Source organism: Oryctolagus cuniculus, chromosome 10 (assembly GCF_964237555.1).
Source record: "Oryctolagus cuniculus chromosome 10, mOryCun1.1, whole genome shotgun sequence".
In the NCBI taxonomy this organism is placed as follows: domain Eukaryota; kingdom Metazoa; phylum Chordata; class Mammalia; order Lagomorpha; family Leporidae; genus Oryctolagus; species Oryctolagus cuniculus.
The window spans coordinates 76,314,506-76,334,733 of record NC_091441.1 but is presented as its reverse complement, the minus strand read 5'-3'; the positions used below and the strand labels follow the sequence as shown (position 1 = coordinate 76,334,733).

The following is a 20,228-nucleotide window of genomic DNA, read 5'->3' as shown; positions in this document are numbered from 1 at the left end:
TTGGGTGCTTGTGGGGCCCCTGGTGATTACTCAGTGGGCCCTGGGGAGTGGGCTCAGAGCCTTCAGCAGACACCGAGAGAAAGGGGAACACTCCTCAGAAGGCTAGGACCCAAGTAGGGCCACACTTTCTGGAGAAAATTGTGCCAAGTAAGAGGAAATTAACATGAACTTCCCGCAAAATCTGAGAGTGAAGGAAAATTTCTTGGTTCTAGAGGGTGGAAAAGAAAAATGTTTGTCTTTTCTCCATTGAGAACCTGTGTCACTTGTCATTCCTCACATGGACTTGGGACTTGAAACTAAAGTGTCTGTGAGATCCCTTAAAAAAATGCAGTAAGGGGCCGGCACTGTGGCCGAGGTTAAGCCTCCACCTGCGGGCTGGCATCCCATATGGGAGCTCGTTCAGATCCTGGCTGCTCTGCTTCCCATCTATCTCCCTGCTAATGCACCTGGGAAAGCAGTGGAAGATGACCCAAGTGCTTGGGCCCCTGAACCCACGGGGAGACCTGGAAGAAGTTCCTGGCTCTTGGCTTCGGTTTGCCCAGCTCTGCCATTGTGGCCATTTGGGGAGTGAACCAGTGAAATCTCTCTCTGTCTCATTCTCTCTGTCTGTGACTCTGCCTCTCAAATAAATAAATAAAATGTTAAAAAAAAATGATTAAAAACTAGGGGCAGGCATTTGGCCTAGAGGTTAAACTGCCAGTTACGACACCCATATCCCGTGTTGGAGTACCTTGGTTTGATTCCCGGCTCCGGCTCCTGATTCCAGCTTCCTGCTAAAGCACACTCAGAGAGGCAGCAGGGGAAAGCTCAAGTCATTGGGTCCCTGCCACCCACATGGAAAACCAGGGTTGGGTTCCCAGCTCCTGGCCTTGGCATCCCCTGGGTATTACAGGCATTTGGGGAGTGAACCAGTAAGTGGGATTTCTCTCTCAGTCTGAAATAAAGTTTTTTTAAAAAATAGCAGCTGAGAATTGTAATTTAAAGTCAACCCTGTTATCTACTGTGACTCTGAGAGAGTATCCTCCACCGAGCAGAAATCCTCCTTGGAGGGGCTAACTCTCATCCCATAGTAGGAGTCCCTGCAAAGCAGACCTACAATCCTGAATCAGCAAGCCCGTAAGGAAGCAGGCACCAAGAGAATCAGCAGAAAAACAGAACCTGAGCTAATGGGCCTATCAAGTACAGAAGCAGTCTGCTTATCGAAATGAGAGGGAAAACCTGGGCAGATTTAGGGGGCAAAGAACCAAGGCAACCTTTAAAAATGATTAAAATCCACACAGCCAAAGTGCGTCCAGCCATCCAATTGATGAAGGCCAGTACTGGGTTCGGATTCACCTTCAGAGGGGCCAGACACAGGTGCCGCCTGGCTGAGTCCAAGTTCACGTAGCCAAAGGATGCAGAAGGCAGGCAACACAATCAGGATATGCAGGGGGAAAGTCAGCCGTGTTATGCAGCGACAGAGTGCGAGGCTGGAAGCAGCATGAGGCTAGCAAAGTGCTGATGGTCAGTGCTTGCAAAAATGTGCCTTCTGAAATTTTGCTCCCACAGCGCCCTGCTTGCTTTTCCTAGACCCAGGCCCAGCAGGGAGAGATATAAGTTTATGTTCCCCTAGAAGGGCCTTACAGTTGCAGCCAATGAGTCTGAATGAGCGAGAGTCACATCTGATCTTTTAGAGTCTCAGCTACTCTCAACAAACCCAACTGTATGTGATAATTTGAGGCAGTTTGGCATGTCTGTTGGTCTGCACTATGCCAAGGGGCACCTCATCTGAGACAAGGGCATCTCAAGAGTCTCAATGGACAGTACACAGTATGCAGTGTGACCAAAGAAGGCCACATGTGCAGCACACAGAGTGCAGGAAACAGTGTACTAGGTACAGAGCACTTCACAGCTGAGTAGCATTTATCATAATTAAGTCCGAACAAGGACCAGACAGCCCAGAGACCTCTGCAAGTCACGCCAACAGGTCAGGAGGGCAGCCAGAGGCTTCTGCGGAAAGTGTTCACCGGCAGAGAAGACAGCTGAAGAAAGAATCAGTGAAAGGGAAGATAGCACGCAGAATACCGCACAGAGAGAGGAAAGAGATGGAAAGTACCCAGTAGGGATTGAACAATACATAGATCTTGTATACCTAGTGAAACTACCTTTTAAGAGTGAGGGCGTAATAAAGACAAGTTTGAATAAGTAAAACCTGAGCAAGCTAATACCACCAACAGATCTTCACTAAGGCAGATTTTAAAGGATGTACTTGAAGTTGAAAGAAAGCAGTCAGAGGAGGAAGGTGTGAGTGGCGAGAAGGGATGGGGAAGAAAGGGTGTGAAAACATACAGGTAGTGCTAAACGCAGATTTATGATACAGGAGCAGGTATTAGGGCACAGTGAGTTAAGCCAACTGTTTGCGACACTCACATCCCATCTCAGAGTGTTGGTTTGAATCCAGCTCCTCTGCTTGCAACCCAGCTTCCTACAAATGCACCTGAAAAGGCAGTGGAGGATGGCCCAAGTGCTTGGCTCCCTGCCACCCAACCTGAAAGACCCGGATGAAGTTCCAGGTTCCTGGCTTCAGCCTGGCCCAGTCCTGGCTGTTGTGGTCATTAGGGAAGGGAACCAGCATAAATGCGTCTTTCTCTCTCTCTCTCTCTCTATGGCTTTGCCTTTCAAATAAATAAATCTTAAACAGAAAAATTTGGAATTATAGCATAAAGTATGGGAGAAGTTGATTCAAGTACATGCATAGTAACAAATGTAAATGGGCTGACGCTTCCATTAAAGGATACAGCTTGACAAAGATAGATAAACCCTTCTAGAATGTGGGATGCCAGAGATCCAGGAGTCTAGGAAAGCAGCAGACCAGCAGACCGTGGGGACTTTCCTTTCTCCTTTGCAGGGCTGGTTTTGGTCTATTGTGCAGTGGCGCAGTTTTCCTGGGCATCTGTGCAGAGTATTTGCTCTGGTGTCCATTCTGACCAGCCAGTGGTGTATTGAAAGTTTGTGTCTGGCCGGCGCCGCAGCTCAATAGGCTAATCCTCCACCTAGCGGCGCTGGCACACCGGGTTCTAGTCCCAGTCGGGGCGCCGGATTCTGTCCCGGTTGCCCCTCTTCCAGGCCAGCTCTCTGCTGTGGCCCGGGAGTGCAGTGGAGGATGGCCCAAGTGCTTGGGCCCTGCACCCCATGGGAGACCAGGAGAAGCACCTGGCTCCTGCCATTGGATCAGCGTGGTGCGCCGGCCGTGGTGGCCATTGGAGGGTGAACCAACGGCAAAGGAAGACCTTTCTCTCTGTCTCTCTCACTGTCCACTCTGCCTGTCAAAAAAAAAAAAAAGAAAAAAAAAAGAAAGAAAGAAAAAAGAAAGTTTGTGTCCAGTGTCGCTTCTTATGGGCCAGTGCAATTGTATGGGTGTGTATGCTTCACGTGGGTTCAGATGGGCCAAGCCACTCATAAATCAGATGTCAATTACTTCATCTGTCAGTCCTCTCCCACCAGAGATTTTGAAGTTTTTCCCTATTTGCGTTTTAAGTGTGTATGCGGTTTATGGTTAATGTATGTATAACGTAAAAAGAAAAATCCCAGTAAACTAATAAATCATAAATGAAAAAATTAATCAATACACTAATATTCAGGGAAGACAATTTTGGTGGATTTTTTTCCTATTTCTTTTCATGTCAGCATCAGAAATAGAATCACATCCTTTATTCTGTTTTACAACCCTGAAACTTAATATTCCTAAATTTCATCTGAACAGAAGTTGAGCAGTACACACACACATACACACGCACATGTAAACACCAGGTACTATTTTAAGCTTTATAGGTCATATGATCTCTGTCCCAACTATTCAGCTGTGCTATTACTGTAAAAGCAACCATAAATAATATAGTTAAAAATGGGTGTGGCTGTGTGCCAGTAGAACTACACTTATGGAATTTCATGTACATAATTTCATGTATGTATTTCTGTTTTTTCCACTTTCTAATTTTTAACCAACACATAAAAAGTGTACATGTTTATTGGGTACCATATGATGGGGCTTTTTTAAGGTTTATTTTATTTATTTGAAAGAGTGACAGAGAGAGAGGTCTTCCATCTGCTGGTTTTCACTCCCCAAATGGCTGCAATGACTGGAGCTGAGCCAATCTGAAGCCAGGAGCCAGGAGCTTCTTCTGGATCTCCCACGCGGGTGCAGGGGCCCAAGGACTTGGGCCATCTTCTGTTGCTTTCCCAGGCTGTAGCAGGGAGCTGGATCAGAAGTGGAGCAGCTGGGACTTGAAATGCCGCTTATATGGGATGCTGGTTCTGCAGGTTGGGGCTTTAACCCACTGCGCCATAGCACTAGCCCCCCATATGATGTTTTGACATATGTATACATGATGTAATGATCAGATCAGGGAGATTTCATATAATTTTCACCTGTCACCAAATATTGTTTTGACTTTTTCCAGTTATTTATAAACATCGAACTCTTCTGGGTTCGTGTGCTGTTGTGGCATGCTGGATTTGGCCCTTGTCCTGCTGGGGTTTTCTGACCGCAGGTCTAGGATGTTATTACCAGTGACTGCACTGTATTCTGTTGTATTGATACACCCAGAGCTTATTTAACCAATCTCTTAGATTGTTTCAGTTTTTCGCTGTGACCAACAATACTATAATAAAGAACCTTACAACAAATAGTGTATACTTTGGTAATTTTCCTTTGGATAATTTCTTAGATGTAGAACAGTATTGCTGCAACAATGGTAAGGCATTACCTCAAAAAAAAAAAAAAAGTGGAAGATGCTGAACATCATGTATCACTAGGGAATTGCAAATGAAGACAACCACTGGGTACTCATTAGCATGGCTGGAATTTAGAATCCTGGCAACAGCAGATGTTGGTGAGGATGTGGAGCAACAGGAGCTCTCATTCTTTGCTTAAGAGAATGCAAATTGTTAACAGCCACTTTGAAGGGCAGTTGGGCAGTTTCTTAATGAGCTGAATGTAGGCTTACTATACAACCTAGCAACTTCACTCCAAAGTATTTACCCACGTGAACTGAAAACATGTCCATACAAAAACCTGCACACAGGTGTTTATAGAAGCTTTATTCACAATTTCCCCAAACTGGAAGCAACCAAGATTCCTTCGATAGGTGAATAGATAGAAAAATTGTGGTATAGCCATACAATGGAAAATCATTAAGGGATTAAAGATGTAAGTCATAAGAAAACACGTAAGAACCTTCAAGGTCCAATGTTGTGGAGCAGCGAATTAAGCTGCCGCATGTGACAGACACCAGGATCCCATGTGAGTGCCTGTGTGAGATCTGGCTACTTTACTTCCTATCCAGCTCTCTGTGAATGTGCTAAGCCCAAGTGCTTGGGCCCCTGCCACCCATGTGGGAAACCTGGATGAAGGTCTAGGCTTCCGGTTTTGCTTGGCCCAACCCCAGCTGTTGTGGCCATTTGGGGAGTGAACCAGCAGATGGAAGGTCTCTCTCTTGCCCTCTCTTTGTGTTGTGTAACTCTGCCTTTCAAATAAATAAATAAATAAGTTGCTTTTAAAAAAAAAGGGGGGGGGGAGCTTTAATGCATATTGCTAGTGAAAGAATCCAGACTGAAAAAAACATATACTATATGATTGCAGCTATAGGGCATTTGTGAATGGTCACTGGTTACCAGTAGTTCAGGGGAGGGAGCGAGGGAAGTCAGATAGGTGGAATAGAGAGGATTCCTAGGGTGGTGAGACTATTCTCTATGAAACAGTACTGGTGGTATGTGACATTGGTCATTTATCAGAACCCATAGACATATACAACACAAAGCATACATTCTAACATGAACTATGGACTTCAGTCAATAATAATGTATTGATGTTGGTTCATCAGTTAAAACAAATGTACCCCACTAATACCAAGAAACTCTGGGGCAGGGGAGACAAGACTATATTGAACTTCTCTATTTTTTTTTTTTTTTAAGATTTATTTATTTGAAAGAATTATAGAGAGAATGATAGAGATCTTCCATCCACTGGTTCACTCCCCAGATGGCTGCAACAGACAGGGCTGGGCCAAACTGAAGCCAGGAGCCAACAGCTTCTTCTGAGTCTCCCATGTGGGTACAGGGGCTCAAGCATTTGGACCATTCTCTGCTGCTTTTCCAGGCACACCAGCAGGGAGCTGGATTGGAATTGGAGCAGCTGGGACTCGAACAGATGCCCATTTGGGATGCTGGCACTGCATTTGACGGCCCAACCCACTACTCCACAACACCACCCACCCTCTCTATGCTTTCTGCTCATTTTTTTTATAAACATAAAACAGCTCTTAAAAAAGTAAAATAAAACCTCAGGCCGGCATTGGGTCATAGCAGGTAAAGCCACTGCCACTGCAGCCCTGGCATTCCTATGGACACTGGTTGAGTCCTGGCTGCTCCAGTTCTGATCCAGCTTCCTGCAAATGCATCTGGGAAAGCAGCGAAAGATGACCCAAGTGCATGGGCCCCTGCACCTACATGGGAGACTTGGATGCTCATTTTGGTGTGGCCCAGCCCTGCCTGTTGCAGCCATTTGGGGAGCGAATCAGCAGATGGAAGATACCTTTCTCTCTCTCTCTCCCTTCACCTTCCCTTCTCCCTCTCCCTGTGTGTGTGTGTGTGTGTGTGTGTGTGTGTATGTCTGTCTCTCTCTCTCATTCTATAACTCTGACTTTCAAATAAGTAAATCTTTTTTTTAAAGATGTATTTATTTATTTGAAAGTCAGAGTTGCACACATAGACAAAGGAAAGGCAGAGAGAGAGAGAGAGAGAGAGAGAGAGAGAGAGATATCTTCCATCCGCTGGTTCACTCCCAAATTGGCTGCAATGGCTGGAACTGCACCAATCCGAAGCCAGGAGCCAGGAGCTTCTTCAGGATCTCCCACGCGGGTGCAGAGGCCCAAAGACCTTGGCCATCTTCCACTGCTTTCCCAGGCCATATCAGAGAGCTAGATGGGAAGTGGAGCAGCCGGGTTTTGAACCGGTGCCCATATGGGATGCCGGTGCTTCAGGCCAGGGTGTTAACCCACTGCACCACAGTGCCAGCCCCAGTAAAAAAAAAATTTTTTTTGACAGGCGGAGTTAGTGAGAGAGAGAGAGACAGAGAGAAAGGTTTTCCTTCCATTGGTTCACCCCCCAAATGGCCTCCACGGCTGGTGTGCTGCGCCGATCCGAAGCCAGGAGCCAGGTGCTTCCTCCTGGTCTCTCATGCAGGTACAGGGCCCAAGGACTTGGGCCATCCTCCACTGCCTTCCCAGACCACAGCAGAGAGCTGGACTGGAAGAGGGGCAACCGGGACAGAATTTGGCATCCCAACTGGGACTAGAACCCGGGGTGCCGGCGCCACAGGCAGAGCATTAGCCTAGCGAGCCGCGGCGCCGGCCCCAGTAAATCTTTTTTTTTTTTTTTTTTTTTTTTTTTTTTTTAATAATAGGTACTGGTGCAAGCTGTGGCCACTGTGGCCGTTTGAGAAGTGACCTAGCGGATGGAAGACCTCTCTGTTTCCCCCTCTCTCTGTAACTCTGCCCCTCAAGTAATAAGTAAATCTTTAAGAAAATAAAGTCTGTTAAAAGTTTTTGTTATAAAATTGCTACATGCAAAGAAAACAATCTATACTCACAATAAACTTCTAAAAAACAGAGAAACAAACTTAAAAAATGAAACCACCATCACAACCTCACAAAGTGCCCACTTTTAATAATTTGACACGTATCTGTCCAGAATTTTCTATCTAAAATGTGTGTGCAGGGGCTGGTACTGTGGCATAGGGAGTAAAGCCACGGCCTGCAGTACCAACATCCCATATAGGCGCCGGTTTGAGTCTTGGCTGCTCCGCTTCCAATCCAGCTCTCTGCTATGGCCTGGGAAAGCAGTGGAAGATGGCCCAGGTATTTGGGCCCCTGCACCCACATGGGAGACCCAGAGGAAGCTCCTGGTTCCTGGCTTCAGATCAGCCCAGCTCAGGCCATTGTGGCTAATTTAGGAGTGAACCAGCGGATGGAAGACCTCTCTCTCTCTCTCTCTCTCTCCCTCTCTCTCTCTCTTTCTCTCTCTCCCTCTCTCTCTCTCTCTACCTCTCTCTCTCTGCCTCTTTTTTTCTCTCTTTCAAATAAATAAATAAATCTTTTTAAAAAATTGTGTGCATATATTTCTCCATAATAAGGCAGAATGATATATACTTTTTTGCAGTTTGGGTCTTCTGAAACTTAACTGTATGTCCTAACCATTTTTCCATGTCCGTACATGTAGATATACTTTATTATGAGTGGATCTTAGTCCACTGTGGTAATGAGCAACTAGTGAAGCATCATAATTAATTTGCCCGCTTCCTTATGATGAGACATTTGGAATATTCCCCAGTTTAGTTATGGTGTACCTCTATCTTGCTGGGATTTGGAAGTTGGTTTTTTATGTCTGTCTACTCCCCTTGAAGGCATATACGTGCCAGTTTCCCAACACCGTTGCTCACTGTGAGTGCTGCTTTTCTAAACTACTCATAATTTGGATCGGAGGAAATGGTCGTCCAGGTGGTGAACATTACTAGCGGTGAGAGTTAGACTCTGAGTTGCCTGAGTAACTCCGTCTGACAGAGTCGAAGCCCTCCACGTGTTCTCCGTCTCTCCCGGGGTCTCATCACCTTCCCTTGCCTTCCATGTGTTCCAGCTCCGAGAGTGGCCTGACTCCTATACCAGGAAGTTTGAGCACAGAGTGTACCCCATCACGTTTTCTGTCGGAAACCCTCAGGAGTGGAAGAAATTGTTCAAACCCTGTGCCGCCCAGAGACTCTTTCTTCCGGTAAGAACAACATCTTGACCAAGACGTAGCTTGACAAAGGCTTGGTCTTGGAAACACTGTGAAATTTATGGAGACGGCTCTGGAGACGTTGCACGTCTAGCTGTAAAGGTGGCTCTCTGGGCTTCTGTGGTGGGGCTCCCGGCCTTGTGGTGTGTGGAGAGGGAACCCCTGTGTTCCAGAGACGCGGCCCCGAAGGCAGCATTGGAAGCGTGTGTTGGATCTGGGTCTCTGTGACTCTGCTCCAGCATTCATCAGCGGTGTAACCTTAGTAAGTCCCCCAACCTCTCCAAGCCTCGGTTTCTTTCATGGGCTTGGCCCACTGATGGCCCTCAATACATCTTAGCTTTGGTGGTTATTATTTCTCTTACAGCCATGACTGCTACTGAAGGGAGCCGTGCTGGGGTTTAATTCAAAAAGGGTCCACAGCTCCAGTTTAGCCTTTCAGCTTCAAATTTTTTAATTGCATAGGTTTTTTTTTTTTTTTTTTGTCCTTTGAAAAATTCCTGAATAGATATGTCAATTAAGATATATCAAACCTGAGAATATCATTGAGCAGGGATAGCACTTTCAAATTGTGAGTTGCAACCATAATGTTTATGAGGGATTCCTGCCTCCAGTACATATTTGTTTAGTTGAGTGCCCATTAAGTCCCAGGCCCTGCCTTAGTAAAGACAATATGGTGGTGAGTAAGACAGCCATGATCCTGCTCCTGTGGGGCTTGAGTCTAGCGAGGCACTGAGGAAGTGTTTAGAAGTATAATCCGTGTTGAGGCAGAAAACAATCTCATGGGTATGTGGAACATAGGATTCCACTCTAGTCTGGGAGAAACCACGCATTTGTGTTGAGACATGAATCAAGTGGGGTTACTGGGTGACAAGGGTCCAGGTGGTAGTGGGAGAGAGACGTGTTCCAGGCATATGGAACAGTGTATGCAAAGGCCCTGAGGCAGGAGGGGGGCCAGTGTTTGCAAAAATAAAAGAAGCTCACAGTGACCAGACATAGAGAAGAGCAACAAGGACTGAAGTGTGCAGGCTCTGAGTCGCATTGGTACGTCTGGCCTTTGTCTTAAGGAAAGCGGGAAGCCATTGGGTGGAAGTGGAAAGGTCTGACTTGTGTTTTAAAGAAGACGCCTTCGTCCATTGCAGTGTGGGCAGTGGAACTTGTGAGGCCGATTCACCATGCTTTGGGCTGTGAAGGTTGCTTTAAAGATGGATTTGGGACCTGAGAAAGAGAATTCAACCAGACCTTCTGATGGAAGCTGTAGGAGAGTGGAGTCATAAAGATTTCACCGAGGGCTCCACTCTAGACAACGATAAAGGTTGCTTTGTTTGAAATTGTCAATATCCAACTACTTATCTACCAAAAAAAAAAAAAAAGGAAAATTTTTATGGTTCAACCTACAAAATGGATGGTGGTGTTATTTTGAGGCAGAAAAAGACGAGTAAGGGCAGTTTTTTTTTTTTAAGATTTATTTAATTATTTGAAAGTCAGAGTTACACAGAAAGGTAGAGGCAGAGAGAGAGCGAGGGGGGGGGGGTCTTCCATCCACTGGTTCACTCCCCATTGGCTGCAATGGCTGGAGCTGCGCCTATCCGAAGCCAGGAGCCAGGAGCTTCTTCTAGGTCTCCCACGCGGGTGGAGGGGCCCAAGGATTTGGGCCATCCTCTACTGCTTTCCCTGGCCATAGCAGAGAGCTGGGTCAGAAGTGGAGTAGCCTGGTCTCAAATCAGCACCTACATGGGCTGCTGACACTGTAGGCGTCGGCTTGACCCGCTACACCACAGCACCGGCCCCAGAAGGGCTGTTTAGGTAAAGGAAACAGGTGCACTTCACTTGGGTCATATTTTGATTTGGAGATGCCTTTGGGGTGTTCAAGTAGGGGGTCATCCCATCTGTTTGTCTGGAAACCCTAAATGTTGAGTGTGTCTTTTAGCATTTGCTACACAGACCTATAGGAAGAACTAAGCCTGGGTGGATGGTTGGTGCTGATCTGCTGTCCACGCTCACTCACTCTTTAATGACCTATTTTTCATGTATGAATGGCAGATTGTGAGACAGAACTAGATGCATAAAAATGGAACGAAAGGCTACCTAGAATTGGATCTAAAAGCTCTACACTGGTGATGTGGAACCTAATTACCCTTTGAAATGGTGAGAGAAGGCATCCGGTTTCTGTTTCTTGTCTCATTTTTAGGAAAAAGAAGTATTAGAAAGCCAAAGCTGATGTTGAGAAATTGTCTCTCCACCCTGTCCAAAATATTAGCAACCCGAAGGAGCCACATTTGAATTTTCACTGACCTTGAATGGTGACTTTATCATCACTACTGAAAAAACAAACCCAGCCCTCTCAGTCCCCACCCCCCCAGCTTTCTTTCTCATTCCCAGCTAAGTAAGTGTTCCATTTTGAATGACAAATGGGTGCTGGCATCCCTTATCTGCTTCTGATAATGGAAACTTAGCCCTCCTTAAAAATAATAAAGAGAGATTGTGGCTGACGGGATATTTACTTTCTGCAAGTAGTCCATCATCATAGCAAGATTATGAACATGGCATTTTGGGGCATCAGTGAGATGTATGGATCTTCAGGGTAATTTGAAATAAAGTCTAGGTCATGTTTTCCTTGAAATTCATTTGCAGCTCAGGCAGCACAAAGAGAATAGGGCATCCTAAGATGCAAACATTCTAGCCGGTGAATCCCTTGGCTGAGCACTGCAGAGCTACCCAGTCTGAGTGGCTGTTGCCTGCCCCAGACCTAAGGGAGACAACCTTTCTCAACTACTTATTGTCCCAATAAGAATAGAGCAACGTCTATGCAACGGAAGCCTAGCAGTTACGCAAGTACGATTAGTGGAATTCACATTCCACCAAACGCAGGATTTATGAAGTCCTAGAGCTCAGTGGTTGTAGGACGGCCACTAGTCGTACAGACAACCCTGCAGATGGCTTGCTTAAGCTCTCCAAGATGCCTGTTTCTTTCAGCTAATTCAGAAGCATGACGAATTTAAAACAGTATGCCGTTAGAATTAAATCTAATTTGTTAACTAAAATTGATCTCGGAAAGACTTTTCCTTTTTCCTTCATCAAGGCTAGGAGGCCTTTACTTCTGTAAGAATAATTGAGTCTTGGCCGGCGCCGCGGCTCACTAGACTAATCCTCCACCTTGCGGCACCGGCACACCGGGTTCTAGTCCCGGTCGGGGCGCTGGATTCTGTCTCGGTTGCCCTTCTTCCAGGCCAGCTCTCTGCTGTGGCCCGGGAGTGCAGCGGAGGATGGTCCAAGTACTTGGGCCCTGCACCCCATGGGAGACCAGGAGAAGCACCTGGCTCCTGCCATTGGATCAGCGCGGTGCGCCGGCCGTGGCGGCCATTGGAGGGTGAACCAACGGCAAAGGAAGACCTTTCTCTCTGTCTCTCTCTCTCACTGTCCACTCTGCCTGTCAAAAAAAAAAAAAAAAAAAAAAAAAAAAAAAAAAAAAAAAAAAGAGTCTCATGAACTTTCACAGCACATTTCCGCCAAGCTGAAAGTAGTGAGGTTTTTTTTTTCTAATGGATCTATATATTTTGTTACGCACAGGCTACAGAGACTTCTCACATCAGTAATTGTGGTCTCCTGGGGATTCCAGAGCGGTTCAAGACAGAGGATCATGGATTGCAGAGTGTTCAGAGACTACCTTGGCAAGAGGCAGGCCGTACGATAACGCGGGAGGGGTAAGGCGCTCCTCAAGCCTCAGCCGGGGAGGAAGCCATCTTCAGCAAGCTTCCTTGTGCCTGACAAGTGCCGGGAGCATCCACATTCAAGGAAGGAGTTAGAGAAAAATGTTATCAGGAGAGACAGGATAAGGGGCCATCACTGGGGCACAGTAGGTGAGCCGCCACTTAAGACACCTGTATCCTGTATCTGAGTGCCCGGTTCAAGTCCTGGTTCCTCTGCTTCTGATCCAGCCACTGGCTAATGTACATCCTAGGAGGCTGCTGCTGCCGACATAAGTAGCTGAGTCCCTGCCACTCAGGGAGGAGACTTAGATGGAGTCCCTAGATCCTGGCTGTGGCCTGGGCATTTGGGGAGTGAACCAGCAAGTAGGAAATCGATTTTTCTCCCTCTCTCTGTCCCTGTGTCCTTCAAATAAATAAATAGATAAATAAATAAACTGTTAAATAGACATACAGAGAGAGAGAGAGAGAGAGAGAGAGAGAGAGGGAGGGAGAGGGAGAGGGAGAGGGAGGGAGAGGGAGAAGCAGATGGGATTATGTTGCCTACCGCCTTACCTACAAGTTTATTCTAAGGACTTTTTGACTGCGTATTTCCTAGAAACTTGTCTCTATATTTAATATTTGAAGAGTGCCAAATAAACAAAAAATTAGATTGCCTAGATTTTTTTTAAAAGATTTATTTTATTTATTTGAAAGACAGAGTCACAGAGTGTGGGGTGAGGGGGGAGAGAGAGAGGTCTTCCATGCACTGGTTCACTCCCCAAATGGCTGCAACGGCTGGAGCTGGACCAGGCCAAAGCCAGGAGTCAGGAGCCTCCTCCAGGTCTTCCATTTGGGTGGCAGGAACCTAAGGACTTGGGGCATCTTCCGCTGCTTTCCCAGGCACACTAGCAGGAAGCTGGATCAGAAGTGGAGCATCCAGGACTCCAACCGGCACCCACATGGGATGCCGCCACTGCAGGCAGTGGTCTAACCGATTAAGCTACAATGTTAGCCCCAGATTACCTAGATTTTTCTACATGCCATTGAAAGCAACAATGTGTAATCTTCTGCTTTTCCACTTACCATTTGTTAAAGTGGCCTGAAATTCAAGTATCTCTTATGTTATACTCGGCAATTATCATTGAAACATCCTTGGAACCACCCCTTTGGATCTCAACAGATGGACAGATGTGTAGGAATATATTAAAAATCTGGCCAGTGCTGTGGCGTAGTAGGCTAAGCTTTCACCCGTGGAGCCTGCGTCCCCTATGGCCTGTGGTTCATATCTCAGCTGCTCCACTTCCAATCCAGCTCCTTGCTAATGCACCTGGGAAAAGCAGCAGAAGATGGCCCAAGTCCTTGGGCCCCTGCACCCACTTTGGGGACCCAGAAGAAGCTCCTGGCTCCTGGCTTCAGACTGGCTCAGCTCCGGCAGTTGTGGCCATCTGGGGAGTGAACCAATGGGTGGAAGACCTCTCTCTCTGTGTCTCCCTCTCACTGTTTGTAACTCTATCTTTCAAGTAAACAAAATCTTAAAAAAAAAAAAAAAATCCCGATTAAGTAGGATAATCAATTGGAATCACCATAAATGACGTCTGTACATTTGATCAAGTGCCACCAGGCCATACATGATTGGGATGAGGTTCCCTACTGACATAATCAGAGGGAGTCACCCTCGATACCAGTTTCACTGAGCAGGCTTTCTGCCCAGCTTACGGTTACTCATCGCTGTTAAAGGTTTGATGTGGGGATACGGTCACCTATGAGAGTGTCTCAACTCCAGCTAGCTAAGCAGAGGGAAGGAGATGAATTTATTGCCATGTTTAGCTGCAAAGTCCACACGGTCGAGCTGGTCCCAAGCGTGGCTAGGTCTAGGAGCTCACTCGGTGCCCTGGGGCTCTGTCTGTCACTGTCTCACTGCCCTGCAGATTCCACTCCGTGAGCCAAATGACTTCAGGAGTGGTCGGCGGTCCACGTCCCAGAGGATTGGCAACCACAGGAGGAAAAGAGCGTGGCTGGGCCAGTGTATGAGGAGCTCTGTGGCATTACTTCTCCATAAAACAGACAAAATTAGTGAAAATTACTGTAAAAAAAATCACAATCTAAGGGCTGAACTTGTGGCATGGCAGATTAAAGCACCACCCTTGATGCCAGCATCCCATATGAGCACCAGTTTGGTTCAAGTCTCTACTGCTCTTCTTCTGATCCAGCTCCCTGCTAATGCACCTGGGAAGGCAGAGGAAGATGGCCCCCGTGCTTGTGGGCCCCAGCACTCCATGGGAGACCCAGATGGAGTTCCTGACTCCTGGCTTTGGCCCAGCCCAGCCCTAGATGTTGTAGCCATTTGGGGTGTGAACCAGTGGGTGGGAGATCTCTCTCCCTCTCTCTTTCTCTGTCACCCTGCCTTTCAAATAACTTAATACATTTTTTTTTAAAGAATAGAAAAACAAAAAAGACATGTGACATTGAAGACAAAAAGTAAAATGGCAGACATAGATTCTACTGTATAAATAATAACATTAAATGTGAATGGATAAAAGAATCAAAAGACAGATTAGGCTGAGAATTTGGTGCAGCAGTAAGGACATGGTTTGGGGGGCTGGCGCTGTGGCGTAGCATGTTAAGTCATCACCTGCTACACTGGCATCCCATATGGGTGCAGGATAATATCTCAGCTGCTCCACTTCTGAACTAGCTCCCTGCTAATGTGCCTTCCTGGGAAAGCAGCGGAAGATGGCCCAAGTCTTTGGGCCCCTGCACCCACATAGGAGACTCAGATGAAGCTCCTGGCTCCTGGCTTCAGATCAGCACAGCTCCAGCCGTTATGGCCATCTGGGGAGTGAACCATTGGATGGAAGACCTCTCTCTCTCTTTCTCTCTCTCTCTCTCTGTAACTCTTTCAAATAAATAAATGAATCTTTAAAAAAGAAACAGGTTAGATGTAAAAGGATGGAAAAAGCGGTATCATGCAAACAGCAACCTCAGAGAACTGGAGTGGCTACACTGACATCAGACAAAAGAGCACTTTTTCTTTTTTAAAGATTTATTTTATTTGAAAGTCAAAGTTACACAGAGAGAGGAGAGGCAGAAAGAGAGAGAGAGGTCTTAAATCTGCTGGTTCACTCCCCAATTGGCCACAATAGCCGGAGCTGCGCCGATTCGAAGCCAGGAGCCAGGAGCTTCCTCCAAGTCTTCCCGAGTGGGTGCAGGGGCCCAAGGACTTGGTCCATCCTATACCACTTTCCCAGGCCACAGCAGAGAGCTGAATCGGAAGTGGAGCAGCCGGGACCTGAACCAGCGCCCATATGGGATGTCTGTACTGAAGGCGGCTGCTTCACTTGCTATGCCACAGCGCCGGCCTCCAAAGAGAACTTTTAAAAAGGAACATTTCTGGAGCTGAACAAGGGTATTTTATAGGGACAGATGTATCAATTCATCATGAAAATGTTGCAGTTGTACAAAATGCATGAAACAAAAAAGAACAGAATGGGGGGGGGGGGAAATAGGCAACCACCAGAACTGTGGGAGACGTCAGTGCTCTGCTCTCAATAATGAATTGAACAGCTGGGCAGAGAATCCACACGGAAATTGGGGATATCATCGTGAACAACACTATAACCCTCCTAGCATGCTCTCCCAACACCAGCCCGACTGGTTCTGAGTACACATGGACCTTCTCCAAAACAGACCATATGTTAGGCCATAAAAGAAGGTGCAATAAACTAGAAAGGATTGCAGTTACACAGAGTATGTTTTCCAAGCACAGTGGAGTAAAACCCATTCCTAAATGGCCAGTGGTTCACAGTGGAAATCACAAGGGAAATTGCAATGAAATTCAAACAAAAATGAAGACACAGCATACCAACATTCATGGGAGGCAGCTACAACAGGTAGTAGTTTGTTTTGTTTTGATGATTTTTTTTTTTTTGACAGGCAGAGTGGACAGTGAGAGAGAGAGAGAGACAGAGAGAAAGGTCTTCCTTTGCCGTTGGTTCACCCTCCAATGGCCGCCGCGGCCGGCACGCTGCGGCCGGCGCACCGCGCTGATCCGATGACAGGAGCCAGGAGCCAGGTGCTTTTCCTGGTCTCCCATGGGGTGCAGGGCCCAAGCACCTGGGCCATCCTCCACTGCACTCCCTGGCCACAGCAGAGAGCTGTCCTGGAAGAGGGGCAACCAGGACAGAATCCGGTGCCCCAACCGGGACTAGAACCCGGTGTGCCGGCGCCGCTAGGCGGAGGATTAGCCTAGTGAGCCGCGGCGCCGGCCATTGTTTTGATGATTTATTTATTTATTTAAAAGGAAGAGGACTAGAAAGACAGGGTGAGGGAGATCTTCCATCTGCTAGTTCACTCCTCGGTTGGCTATAACAGCTAGGTCTGGGCCAGGCTGAAGCCAGGAGCCAGGAACTCCATCCTGGCCTCCCATGTGGGTGGCAGAAATTCAGGCATTTGGGTCATTTCCTGCTGTCTTCCCAGTAAGCTGGATTAGAAGCAGAGCAGCTTGGACTGGAACCAGCACTCTGATATGGGATGCCAGCATCACAAGTGACAGCTTAACCCACTGTGCCATAATACCAGCCCTCAAACAGGGTTTAAGTTTATAGTTGTAGACTGCCACAGAGCAAATGAGGAAAATCTCAAGTCAATGACCTAGGTTTGGAGCTGGTGTTGTGGTATAGTGGATAAGCTGTTGCCGGTGATGCCAGTTCATATCCTGGCTGCTCCACTTCAGATCCAGTTCCCTGCACTAAAGACCTGGGGAAAGACCTGGGTGAAGCTCCTGGCTCCTGGCTTCAGTCTGGCTTTGGTCTGGCTCAGCCCTAGCCAGTGCGGTCTTCTGCAGAATGAACCAGCAAATGGAAGACTTTTCTCTCTCTCTCTCTCTCTCTCTCTCTCGCTCACTCCCCTTTTCTCTCCGTAACTCTGATTTTCAAATAAATAAAATATTTTTTTAATATCAAACAAAAAAAATCTCTGTTCCACTATGACATCTGTAAAAGAAGAACAAACTAAATCCAAGTAAAAAGAAAAATGGAAATAGTGAAGATAAGAGTGAAAATTAATTAAATAGGACATAGAAAAACAATAAGGAATAGCAAAAATACTAATAGTTGGTTCTTTGGAAAGATCAATAAAATTCTAAAACAATTAGAAAAACTAGAAAAAGAGAAGACCCATACTACTACAACCAAGAAGGAAAGAGTGGACATGACTGTCAATATTTCCAAAATTAAAGGATATAAACCAGTAGTGTGAATGGCTGTATGCCAAAACATTAGATACCTTTTAGACAAATTTGAATTCTGCAGATTGCCTTTTTCAGTTTCTTGATGATGTCATTTGAAGCACAGAAATTGCTAATTTTGATGAAGTCAAGTCTTGGGGCCTGGGTTAGAATCCAAGTTTCTCCCACAGTAGTCATTCTCTCCTACTTTGTGTTATTTGTTAGTGCCAATGTTTTCTCCTGTTCTTGTGGAAAACATTCCTTAACGTGTTCCAAAATGCCTCATTTGGAAGATTCCCCCCCACCTTTCATTCTTCAGCTGCTACGTGGGTATACAAACAGAACAGGCTTTTCAGAAGCCCACGTCCCACGGTACAGTGCCTGGATTCAGTTCCAGGCTCTGACTCCTACCAGCACCTGGGAGGCAGCCTTGATGACTCAAGAAATTGAGTTCCTGCCACCACCCATGTGGGAGGCCTGGAGTGAGCCCTGGCTTCAGCCTGGCCAGCCCTGGCCATTGCTGGCATTTGGAAGTGAACCAGCAGGTGGGCATTCTCTCTCTCTCTCTCTCTCTCTCTCTCTCTCTCTCTTTCTCTTTCGCTCTCTCTCTCTCTCTTTTAAATACAATACAATAAAAATAAATAGAACATGTGTTTGCTCAAAATGATCAGTATGTGACCAGGCTGCCCTGTGAATAATTGTTCTCCTCTCTGCTTTAGTTTTCTCTATCCTGCTATCTTTTTTTTTTAAAGAATTATTTTATTTATTTGAAAGACAGAGTTACAGAGAGAGGTAGAGACAGAGAGAGAGGTCTTCCATCTGCTGATTCACTCCCCAATTGGCCGCAACAGCCGAAGCTGAGCTGATCTGAAGCTAGGAGCTTCTTCTGGGTCTCCCATGCAGGTGCAGGAGCCCAAGGATTTGGACCATCCTCTGCTGCTTTCCCAGGCCATAGCAGAGAGCTGGATTGGATGTGCAGCAGCCAGGACTAGAACCCCAGTGCCCATATGGGATGCCGGCACCGCAGGCAGAAGATTAACCTACTGTGCCACAGCGCCGGCCCCTATGCTTTAATGTTTAATTGATACGCTTTAATTTTAATTTTTTATTTTTTAAATATTTATTTATTTATTTGGAAGAGTTACAGAGAGGCAGGGAGAGAGAAAGGTCTTCCATCTGCTGGTTCACTCCCCAGGTGGCCTCAATGGCCGGAGCTGTGCTGATCTGAAGCCAGGAGCCAGGAGCTTCTTTTGGGTCTTCCATGTGGGTGCAGGAACCCAAGGACCTGGGCCATCTTCTACTGCTTTCCCAGGCCATAGCAGAGAGCTGGATTGGAAGTGGAGCAGCTGGGACTTGAACGGGCGCCCATATGGGATGCAGGCACTGCAGGCAGAGGCTTTAACCCGCTACACAAAGCACTGGCCCCTAATTTTAATTCTTTAAGAGCTACAGTTGGGGGCTGGTGCTGTGGCCCAGGGGGTTAAAGCCCTGGCCCGAAGAGCCGGCATCCCATATCGGCACCGGTTCTAGTCCCAGCTGCTCCTCTCTGATCCATCTCTCTGCTGTGTCCTGGGAAAGCAGTGGAGGATGGCCCAAGTCCTTGGGTCCCTGCACCCATGTGGGAGACCTGGAGGAGGCTCCTGGCTTCGGATTGGCGCAGCTCCGACCGTTGTGGCCATCTGGGGAGTGAACCAGCGGATGGAAGACCTCTTTCTCTGTCTCTACCTCTCTCTGTGATTCTTTCAGATAAATAAAAATAAATCTTAAAAAAAAAAAAGAGCTACAGTCGCTCATGACCCAGTGGTTTTGCTTCCCTAACTCTGGCAGAGAACAGCCTCTAGGGAGGTTCCCTCCGACTAAGAAACCAGACTCTGCTTCAGGTGACAGTCACCATGGCTAACGGGTTGTCCACAGCCAACAGGGAAAGAGTATGTGCTGAGTGGCTGAGATTGCAACACCTGATAAGCAGAGGAAGCAAGCCGAAAGGGTGCTGGGAAGCAGATGGAAGATCTGAGCCGTGATCTTAGAACATGCCAGCGAAACCAGAGACCTTCAGTTGCGCAAGGCTTGTGGTAGACGTCCTGTGCGCAGACCTAACAGTTGGCCACACCGCAGGATGATGAAATCAAAGACCAAACACCAGTTTGATGAGCCAGAACTTTAGAACTGTGCTGAACAAAGCCATTTCTGATGTGTCCAACTCCCAGGCAAATGTGAATCTTGTTTGCAAAGACTGAACTGATGAGAAGGGTCCCCATCATTCTCAGAAGCATGTGTGAACATGGCCGTGACCTTGGTACCCCTGCTCTTTGTTACAACACCAGAAAAATGAATATGTATGTTATATGGGATTCCACAAGGGGGCACAATAGAAGCGAAAATAGAGACTGAAGTGCTTTTTCTCCTGTGCCACGCCATGCTAAGCTAATAGTTGAATGAAACAAGCAAAACAGTGGTGAAACGCCACTCATAAAGAATGTGTATTTTTGTTCGGATTTCCACTGTTTAGG

The 20,228-nt window shown here is 46.8% G+C and overlaps 1 protein-coding gene across 1 annotated transcript in view; it reads left to right on the top strand.

Annotated features, from left to right (window-relative positions):
- GXYLT2 (glucoside xylosyltransferase 2) overlaps positions 1-20,228 on the top strand; it is a 100,024-nt gene that overhangs the window by 34,935 nt on the left and 44,861 nt on the right. Inside the window, exon 3 of the mRNA XM_051851472.2 lies at positions 8,671-8,802. Within this exon, the coding sequence (XP_051707432.1) occupies positions 8,671-8,802 (132 nt within the window). The remainder of the gene's footprint in view (positions 1-8,670; positions 8,803-20,228) is intronic.